The sequence below is a fragment of the Tiliqua scincoides genome, chromosome 2, assembly GCF_035046505.1.
Source record: "Tiliqua scincoides isolate rTilSci1 chromosome 2, rTilSci1.hap2, whole genome shotgun sequence".
Lineage (NCBI taxonomy): Eukaryota > Metazoa > Chordata > Lepidosauria > Squamata > Scincidae > Tiliqua > Tiliqua scincoides.
This window is the reverse complement of record NC_089822.1, coordinates 247,594,697-247,605,471: the sequence shown is the minus strand read 5'-3', so window position 1 is coordinate 247,605,471 and position 10,775 is coordinate 247,594,697. Positions and strand designations below refer to the sequence as shown.

Genomic DNA, 10,775 nt, shown 5'->3' with positions numbered 1-10,775 from the left:
AGAATGAGCTCTTCCATAGAGAGCGCTTCCTCCTCCTCCTCCTCCCTTCCAGCCACGCCCACGTCGGCCGCAGTGCCTTCCCATTGGCTGAAACTTTCCGCCTCAATCCACGCTCACGTTGGCAGAGCGCCAAGCACCGGAGGGTGTATTCCCACCCACTCGCCCCGCCCCCGCGGCTCTCATTATGCCCAAATATGGAGTCAGGGAGACTGTTGGGCTGTACCAACTATGACACGGGAATAGGGGGAGGTGAAGAAAAAAAGAAGGAATTAAAATCAGTGATGCGAAGCACATCTCCAGAAAAGCCGTTTGGATGCGTTTAAATAATCCCGTTATATAGATTGTTTTAAATCCCCGTAGCTCGGAGAGAGAAAAAAAGCCAGGCTCTAGATAGCCGTCTTCTCACAAGTGGTACGGTCCAAATATCCCGGAAGAGGAGAGCCATTGGTGCGGGGGCCACTTCCGCTTCCGTTCCCGGGACCCAGACCCGCAGCTGCTGTTGCAGCCGTCCCTGCTGCCATGGTGAGTGGGTGGGAGAGATGGGGGATGGCTGGGCGGGGGAGGGCTCGGGGGGTCCCCGTCAGAGTGTCTGTTGGGAGGACTGGCTGGCCGACTGACAGGGTGGAGAAAGGGAAGGGAGGATGCTGAGTGGGTGTGGGGGAGGCGTAGCTTGTCAGTGACTGGGGAGGGGGACATGGGGGAGGCCTCAGTGGGGTTTGGTGGGAGGTGAGCAAGTGGGAGGGCGATTTCAGTGGCGATGGGTGGGAGGCCTCAGTGGGGATGGGTGGGAGGCAGAGGTGGGGGGAGGGAGGCCTCAGTGGGGATGGGTGGGAGGCAGAGGTGGGGGGAGGGAGGCCTCAGTGGGGATGGGTGGGAGGGAGGCTGCAGTAAGATTCAGTCAGGGGGCTGGGGAGCAGAGTGAGTTGTTGGATCCTTGCAGTCTAAAAGGTTTGATCTCAGGGTGCAGGGCTGAGAAAAACCCTTGTTTCAGGTCTGTGGAAAATGGCTCATCTGTAAGAGGACACTGTGAGGGTTAGATAAGTGTTTCTGAACCAGTGGTACAGGTGCCACCAGTGGTATTTGAAGTGGTGTCAGTGGTACTTGCGGGATTCCTGGATACTGCAATCCGGCAGGTGAGGCCCAGCAGGTGAGACCAGAAACGTGACACAACAAATAGCAGTAAGAGGTTCCAAAGCATGTTTTTCTGCACTCTTCTGAGACCCTCCTGTCTACCCTGAGCCTCTTACTGGTGTTTTTCACCTTGCATTGGACTCCCAACACAGAAGTAACTGGCAATGATGTCACCATTGGTTACCTCTGGTGGTATTTTGAATAGGTGGACCATGTGAAGTTGTATGGCAGAGAGCAAACATTGGGTTTGATGGAACTGTGGAAGTCTGACAGGCTGGCATGGAAAAGAGGATGTGTGGTGGTGACATGGTTCAAGCTGAGTGCATGCTCTCAGAGCTCTTGATGTCCTAGTCTTGTTTTCTTCCTTACAGACTGCCACCCTGCGCCCCTATCTCAATGCAGTCCGTGCAACTCTGCAGGCTGCCCTATGTCTGGAGAATTTCTCATCTCAAGTGGTGGAGCGGCACAACAAGCCGGAGGTGGAAGTGAGGTATGGGGGTGGGGCAGGAGAATTTTTTTTTTTTAATTCGGGGGAAGAGGAAAAGTTTATAGTGTCCTTTTCAGGGCTGTTCTTTTTTTTCTCTCTCTCTCTCTCTCTGTCAGGATGATGAGTTGTGGGTAACAAATGATCTTTGAAATTAACCATTATACGTGCTGATAGCAGGTCTAAAAGTGTGTGAGTCATTGCAGAAGTAATTGGAAAAAACAGATTAGGAGATGGAAATGGGGAGTTGAAGTGATATAGAGAAATGGGAAAATGACAAGAGAAGTCTTCGAAGAACCAATGGAATGGCAGGGAGGTTGCTATGGGGACTAGAGTGACATAGTGTCACATTGTGATATGCTGCACAGTGAAATGACATTTATCAGGATACATTGATAGCGGAAAGAGCGCACATCTTATTCTTTTGGCTTTAGTTCATGCTATGTTGTCTAAGATTCCCCATTGTTATCCGAGTAATATCCTAATTCCAAAACATCTCTACACAGACTTCAGTTTATTGTTGTACTCTGGATGCTGTCAATCATTCTCATGACGAACTATCAGACAGGTTCATTTTTAATCCCCTCTTTGTATAGTGAGTGTCATGCCACTGTTTCATTCTATATCAATACTTTTCAGTAGATGGCAGAAGTAGCTGCAGAGCATGCCCAGTGACTGCACAACCCCCCCCTTCTCTTGACTGCATACCCGTTTCTCTTCCTCTTTCTTTGTACAACAGCGTTCTCAAATTTTTTGAACTCTGGTGTCCCCATCTGAATATTTTCTGAGTCCCCAATAGATATGAGATTAAAGGGCCTACACATGGAGTTCCATGCATGAAGTCTTCCAAAGTTCTTCTTTCCCCTTGAGCACCTCCAACACTGCCTCTGAATGGCTAACTTTGCTACCGCAATTTGATCTACTGAACTTGGATCAGGGGATGGACAAAAGGCAACCATATAGGAAACAGCAGCAAAGGCATGTAATAGACAGGGATAGGTGTGGCATCAGAGGTTCACCAGGTTGGGTATCATTGAGGGTCCACCCAGCCAGCCAGTTCCTTGAACTGCCCAGTGCCAGTCAGCCACTACAGATTCCTCCCACTCATCAATGGAGAAGGTGGAATAAGCTATCTATTGCTACTGTTGCTGGTAAGCTCAAAGGAGCTTCATTCATTCATTTGTATTCTATCATTCAACCAACAAGGCTCCAAGAGCAATTTATATAAAATCAAACAATGTGCAATCATTGCAGCCAAAAGAAGGTGGTAGATAATATATGCCTTGCTTGCTGCTTTTTCATCCTCTTAGGTTTAGGCTGCAACCCTAACCACACTTTCCTGAGAGTAAGCCCCATTGAACAAAATAGGATTTACTTCTAAGTAGACCTGGTTAGGATTGTGCCCTTAATGGTGTATCTATGGCCACTGTTAGTGGGGAGGAGCCTAGTCCAAGCTTAAGGAGGCATCACCAGAAGAAGGTGTTGATGAGGTTCTTTGCCTTGCTTTTTTTCTCCTCCCAGAGAGGTTTGGTGTTTCAGCCTGCACTGGGCAAGCACACTTTGTCCTTTCCGTGTTGTTTCTAGATGGTATGTCCTCAGCTAGCCACTGAACAACTGCGACTTCTTAATCCCTGATAACTGGGCAAAGAGGCACTTTTTCAGGTGGCGCTTCTCTTATATCTAACAGAGGAAGAGTAGCTGTCCCTATTTACCGTAGCACAGTGTCTTTTCTGTTTGCTGGTGGTTTTTCCCCCTCATCCTTTTAGGGTGTGAACCCTTTTGGGATGGGGAACCACAGAGAGTTTCAGTTTTTCTCTGTAAACTGCTTTGTGAACTTTTATATTGACTAGTAGTATATAGATATTTTTAATAAAATTTGTTCAGCTGCTGACAGCGAAATTGGCAATCCTTCAAACCCCCATCCTACAGATTGCAGAACACTGCTATGCCAGCTAATGACGTCAGTGTGACTCGTTTGATTTGATAACTGATCAGTAGTGACTGTATCTGCTCTCTGTTCATCTCAAACTAAGAGACTCCCTTAGTTAGTGATTCCCCTGAATCTTTTCATCTCTTTGTCTTGCTCCTGTTGTCCTAGTTCTTGCAGGTTCCTGCTTCTTTACTTTGTCTCTTTCACCTCCATGACTTGTTGGCTACATGCAAAAAATTAGATTCCTGGTACAGTTGTGAATGTGCTTGATCGCTAAACCTTCTTTGGTCTTCCCAACACCTTTCATGTTATCATCTTTGTTCCCTGTACTCCATTTTTTTGTTTTCTTTCTCAACCCTGCACTTCTCGCATTTATTGGGCATACTGTAGTCTCCTGGAATTACATCTTTGCCCATAAGTCTGATTTCTTCCCCCTTCTCTCCAACATGCTTTTAAACAGCAGCATTGTGCATATGTACCTATTGCTTCTGTTTTAGCAGAGGGTAGGTAAACAGGTCGACACATGTTCTTTGTGCTAGGTCCCCATGCAGATATTGCCCTTTTCAGTGTTTGTTTAATCATGTGCATATCCAGCATAGAGAAATATTTAAAAAGGTACTCAACTGTGAACCAGTGTAGTAATCTCTAAATGCAAGCATGACTAATGCACTTTGATTAATGTGTCTGCATTAGCTGACCTCAAAGACATAGATGCAAATTGGAGATCTTACTATGATTCTTTTAGCATATTGTCTGCTTTATATTATAGTGCCTTATATTCAGTCAGATGTTTAATATTGCCTATGCTGGCTGGCAGCAGTTTTTTGGTTTTAGACAGGAATCTTTCCAATTCTATCTGGAGATGCCAAGGATTGAACTTGGGATGTTCTGTGTGCAATGGAGGTGCTTGCAAATGGGCTATGGCCTTTGTTGCTTGTCTCGTTTATCCTTGCAACAACCATGTGACCCCTCTGTATTCTACAAATGAGGGACAGTGACATGCCTAAGGTCACCAAGCAAGTCTATTAAGGGTGGCTATGGATTTGAAACGTGGTCTTTTCTAGCCTGATATCTTTACTTGCCGGTATACAGAGGTTCACTGTAATCGTATTTTTAATGGCTTCTCCTTGCAAATGCAGGGATTGAGACTAGTTGCATGGCAGTCCTTCCTTACTGCTGCTATCTGAATCCAGAGACTTTTGTGTTAGCTAAGGGTGCAGCCATATGTGTACTAGAGGAAATGCATGCCAATCTGCCTAGGGCCAAGAGAATGCATGCCTGCAGCTGCCTGAATGACCCTCTTTAGTTTTCTGGTTAGTTGCTGTAGTAGCTGATTCTCAAAAGAACTGCAGTGCAGTTCATTGTTAACCTGTGTACAGTGATGCGCATTTGGTCAGAGAATCCCAGCTTCACATAGACACTGATGGAGCCTAAACTGTTAATGAAAAACCAGGAAAGAGATCTTGGGGATGTGCTGAATAGCACAGTGAAAATGTTGACCCAGGGTGCTGGGGCTGTGTGAAGTTGACTGGGTATTGTTAACAGAGGCACTGAGCAATTAGTGTATCAATCACCTAGTAGGCAAAGTAACACCATTATTTTTTGGAAGTGCTAGGGTTTTCAAGTGCCAGGCCCTTTGGAAAGTGGGGTTATTTAGGGAACCCATTTGTTACCGGGTTATGGAATTCCTAGTGAGTAACTTATTTTCTGGCCTGAAATTCATCTTGTAATTTGCAAGCTATAAAAAAGTGTTTTTAGAGGCACTCCATTATCAGGCTGGACACTCCCTTTATTCTCCAGGCTCTAGAATAGGAGGGGGCGTGAAGGTACAGCTGGGACAATATCTCAATTCATCTTCTTGGGTCAGCTGCAAGGAGAAAAGTATAGGGATTCTGGGTAATTCATTGGATGGAACAGGCCACCTAGAAATGGACCACTTGACAGAGGTGCTGTAGCTACCTAGCATGAATTAGCATAATTTTGACATTTAATAATAATAATAACAACAACAGGTATTTATATACCGCCTTTTTATTCAAGACTTTATTCAAGGCGGTTTACATAGGCAGGCTTATCTAAATCCCTTATTAAATAGGGATTTTTACAATTGAAAGAAGGTTCTTTCTTTCAAGAACCACTACATTCAGGTGTTTCATTCCGATCTGGCTTCACATTCTGGCCTCCATCCTCCCACGCTCAGAGCAGATGGAATAGCTGGGCTTCAGCTTGTCAGCCGCTTCAAGGTCGGTGCCGGTGGCCTCGAACTGGCGACCTTGTGGATGCTATCTTCAGGTAGACGGAGGCTCTACCCTCTAGACCAGACCTCCTGCCAATTTTGATTGGACAGTCTGGGTATGTATATAAGGGTATATCAGAGCTGGAATTTAGCCTTTTACGTAGGCCAAAGGGGACATGCTTCTGGTCTGCTTTCTGATCCCCAGCTTCCCTCCATGCTGTTTAGAGAAATATCCAGGAAGTGAGTAGATTTTAGAAATTAACTAGTTCCTTTCTTTCTTTTTTTTAAGTACAGTTTGGGGAATTGTCTGATTCATATTCAAATTCCTTATGGGTATCTCATGCGCCTCTTAATTCTTAAATTCTTGTTTCTTTTTAAACAGTAAAATTCTTTTAGACTTTAAGCTATGTGGTTAGTTGAATGTGGGAAAATGCTGCTCAACTCACAGCCCAGTCCTAACCAGCACAGGAGCAGAGGCACTAAATGGCTACCTCTGGATCTTGCGCTAGAATTAAGCAGGCTGGAGGTCTCCTCAAAGTACCTCAAGTAATGCCCCAGCCTGCTCAGTGGGGCTTCTCAAGTCATTTAGCTGACACAGACTCGAGAAGGCCCATGTCAGGATTTCGAGCCTGACAAGGAGAAGAGGGTTTGGAGGAGGTGTTCTCCACCGGTCCCACTCCCGCCCAGGCCTCTCCCTTTCCCATTCCACCCTCTTACTGCACTCCCCACACTCCCATGCCGCTCAGCTCTTACCTTCATTCTGCCAGTGGCTGGGGCTCTGCCTGCTGCATTGATGGGGTGTTGCAGGCCTCCCCACCAGTGCTGCTTACTCATAGGGTGGCACAAACATGTCTTATGGCACATTCGCAACACCCCGGTGCTGGGGCTGCAGCCCCAGCACTGAAACGCCATTGAATCAGGCTTCCCATTCAGTCCTGACTGTCCAGGTTACTCTACCAGTCTGGGAAGCAGTGAGAAAGGGAAAGGGGCACAATAACCTATGGCTTGTTGAGAAAGTGGTGGCAGCCTATCATTTTAAGCAACTGCTAAGGTAAATTTCCCTTGAGGAACAGTTCACCACCATACTGCAGGCTAGGAGAGGAGTATGGGGGTGAAGTGTACTGGGTTAGTGTGCGCACATGGGGGTACGTGTACTAGCAGCCTAGGCAGACAGAGGAGGCAGCCTCTTGGCAGAGTGGAACCGCAAACCTCCTTTGCAGATAATGAAGAAAGCAAATTCCGCACTAGATGTTCTAAGGAAAAGCATTGAAATTAAGACTGAATATTATGTTGCATTTATTCAAATTAATGATGTAGCCATGTTTAAAATACTGTGTGCAGTTCTGATTGCAGCACCTCAAGAATGATATTGTAGAGCTGGGGAAGCTGCAAAAGATGGTAACCGAAATGGTCAGAAGACTGTATTATGTTTGTTGCTGATACGTTAGAATCAGCTCAAAGAAGAGATCATATGTGCCCCTGTATGTAGCATGTCTTTCTGAAACTAATATTTGTCTGTGTGGCTTTGCAGAAGCAGCAAGGAGCTATTGTTGCAGCCAGTGATCATTAGCAGAAATGAGAAGGAGAAAGTCCTCATTGAAGGGTCTATCAACTCTGTGCGCGTCAGCATTGCTGTGAAGCAGGTAAGCTAAGTGTCAGAGATGAATGGTTGCCACATCTTGGCCTGGAAAAAATGCTGATGTGTGTTCCTTTCCCTTGTACAGGCTGATGAGATTGAGAAGATCCTGTGCCACAAATTTATGCGCTTCATGATGATGAGAGCAGAAAACTTTTTCATTTTACGTCGGAAGCCTGTTGAGGTAAGAGGACCTGGGCTGGGTCATTGGAGTTCTGCAAGATGCTATTTCTCTTGTATTTGAGACAAAAACAGCAATGTCCTATAGGGGCCATGTCTCTAATAGATGTTGTAGAGAAGGATATGCCTCAAGCAGTGTTGTCAGGAGAAAGGTCTTTATGTGGTTTTTTAACCAACGTGAAATCTTCTGCATTCCTTCTCTTCCCCCCCCCCCCCGTTTGTTCAGCAGTAGTGATGGTTTTCTTTAGTAGTAAATAGCTTTCTTTTGCTAAATAGCTTGCAGTGAGCTTGCTTCTGACAAGACCTCAGTATGGCTCAGACAGTGTGGTTTTCTCTTCCTGTCTGGGGCTTGCTGAATTTGACTAGCATTGTAGAGACTGAGTTAGTGTGACTTTTGCTGTCTTAACTTCCGAATTTGCTCACAGGGAAATGCTGTGTGTGTTTTATAAATTCAGAAGAATGCAAGATAGCTGTCCCTTTAATTGACATAACCAGTGAGACATACCTGTAATCTATTCCTGGTACTTCACCCTGTGTGGACTATTCTCCTGATGTTTTTCAATGTTGGTTTTGATTGTGTGTCTGGCACAGTCTGACCCTTGGGTGTTTCTGTGCCAGAACTCTAAAACCTCCCTACAGGTATCTGCAGGTGGTATTCACTTCTGGAAAGAACAGGCCATTATCCTGCTAGGTGTTGATGATCCAAAACATCAGTCAGGCATTGATGTCCTTTCTGCCCATGTTGGGCAGGTGACAGAGTGAATAGGAGGAATAGTGAACGTATCTTGCTTGGCAATGTATCTTACTGATCACTCGCTGCCCTCACTTTTGTTCCAGGGCTATGATATCAGCTTCCTGATCACAAACTTCCATACGGAGCAAATGTACAAGCACAAGCTGGTGGACTTTGTCATTCATTTCATGGAGGAAATCGACAAGGAAATCAGTGAGATGAAGCTGTCAGTCAATGCCAGGGCTCGCATTGTGGCCGAGGAGTTCCTCAAGAATGTAAGGGTCTGCTAGGTGTAACTAAAGTGATGCCCAAATGGTATGCCAAAATTCACCAGTGGGTTTTGGCAGTTAAGTAGGCAGATTGTTTCCCTTTTAATATGATTATGGCAATGTAGTGTTAGGATTGCTGGTAAGAATGACAGATGGTCCATGGAAAGTAAAAATAAATTACATGACAATGGAGAACTTCATTCCACTGAAAGGAGGTGGCTGAGCCAGATATTGCTAGTTAAATGTTTTTGAGGCAGCAGAGAATTTTTGTTATGCATATTTTCTCTGTACACAAGAGCCTTGGGTTCAAATCCATTCTCAACTGTAAAACTAACTGGTAGTCTTCAGTAAACCATTATTTCTTAGCTTTTTCCCCACTTGGGAGGGGGAACTATAATAGAAACAATTCAGAATAAATCTTCGGGACGCATTGTAGCAGAAGTTTCAGTGGGAATAAAATGGGTCCTTGTAGGATTCCATGTTCTGGGTGGCAGTTTTAAGTGGCATGTAAGGTGCTGCAGGTAGCAATTACACATGAGGTTGCTGGAAGGAGGAAGTGATATGAGAGATTCTAAATGTCTTTCCTTGCAGAGTCTAGTGAAAGGCTCAAATCTCTCTTTGTATACGACATGGTCCTATAAGTTGCAGCAATAATACCATTTTCTGGGGAGATGGGAGCAGGGAGAGGTGTTTGCTATTGTGTTCTTAAGGAAAATCATAATACACCTATCCATTAAAATATTTCTACTCTACCTTTTCATTAAAACATTTAAGGTCACTTATAATAAAAGAATGAATGTGCCAAAGACCGAAACATCGATTGCAAAAATGAAATGGATTAAAAACAAATTGGGGAGATGAAAACTTGAGTCAGTTTTGAATTACTGCACCGTTTGGATTTATAGATATTTTTGTTTTTTCTTTTCCCAGTTCTAAACCAAGGGACCAGAATCTGCAGCTTTGCTTTCTCGTTCTCTCTGCACAGCCACCTTGCTGGGGCTATAGAGAAGGCCATAGCGTGAGAGTGAGATGAGAAGCAGCCAGACCTGTGGAGCTGTCCCAGCTAAATGTACTCCATGCTCGCCAGCGTGCCCCGGGGAGGGGAGGGTGCTTTTTAATGTTTTTGGAACAAAACTGTGCTGATTCAATATCCTTTTTTTTTTTTTTTAAACGACTGATCACTCGCTGTAATTTGTCTACTTGAATCTCCTAGTGGCCAAGTCCTTGTGAGGAAGTGGGTGGGAGGAGGGATTGGTTGTTCTAGCAGCCCTCACCAAGAGTTGCTGCAGGAGTTCCAATTCAACAGTGTCGCATGCAAAAAATCACCTTTAATAGCTTTAAAAGCTGCCTTTATCTCTTAACATGGGGACCAGTAAGCGAGGTGTGAAGCATCTCTGTCTTTTGAATGAAGTGGCAGCCACTCATGGGGTGTCCACAGGGTAACTACCTTGATTCATCTCCAGAGTGGTGTGTAGGAGTCATGGTTTTGCAGGCAGGCAGGCTGCTGGAGATAGCAACCCCCCTCCTGTGCCAAGTCACTCCAGTCTCTGGAAAGAGTGCTTTCTCCCCAGTCCATCTTCCTCCACCCCTGCAGGGATCAGAACATTCTGCACACAGCACTTGCCTCCTGTTCCTGCCCTTTCTATTCCCTTCCACATCTGTGCCAGAGGGAGCTGTAATGGGAAGGGTCAGGCCATGCATTTAGCAGAACAGAACGGAGCTGGAATCTGTAACTCTTGGTTCTTTTTGCAAAGGCACTTGCTGTAACTTTCTTACTCTGGGACCTTCCCTATTAAAGCCTTTTTTTTCTTGCCTCCTGAAATAAAGGTGCTTGCATGATTTCTTTCTGGGGTGATGGGTCCGGCCCGCTCTGTCTTGACATAAGATACCTAGGAAGATCTTTGAGTTTCTTGTTGCATCTCAGCTCAGGTTGACCAGTCTTCAGTGTTGTCACAAAGGAATCTTTTTCAAATGCGATATTGGCACCAAATGTGATATTCCTTCTGCATCTTGATGAAAGATGGGTTCCATTCACCCAAAGGCAAATTGCATTAGATATTTGTAAACTGCTTTGTGAACTTTTTTGTTGAAAAGCGGTATATAAATATTCTTAATAATAAAGAATAATATTTCTGTAGAGTTATCCATGTTCTTTCTGCACTGTTCCATACTTGTG

General features: G+C 45.0%; 1 protein-coding gene across 1 annotated transcript; it reads left to right on the top strand.

The window, feature by feature from the left end:
* Nucleotides 1–347: 347 nt before the first annotated feature.
* ARPC4 (actin related protein 2/3 complex subunit 4) lies at nt 348–10,425 on the top strand. The gene is made up of 6 exons (XM_066618386.1): nt 348–522; nt 1,503–1,621; nt 7,313–7,424; nt 7,506–7,601; nt 8,435–8,605; nt 9,530–10,425. The coding sequence occupies exons 1-6, from the start codon at nt 520–522 to the stop codon at nt 9,533–9,535; spliced, it is 507 nt and encodes a 168-aa protein (XP_066474483.1). The 5' UTR covers nt 348–519; the 3' UTR covers nt 9,536–10,425.
* Nucleotides 10,426–10,775: the final 350 nt, after the last annotated feature.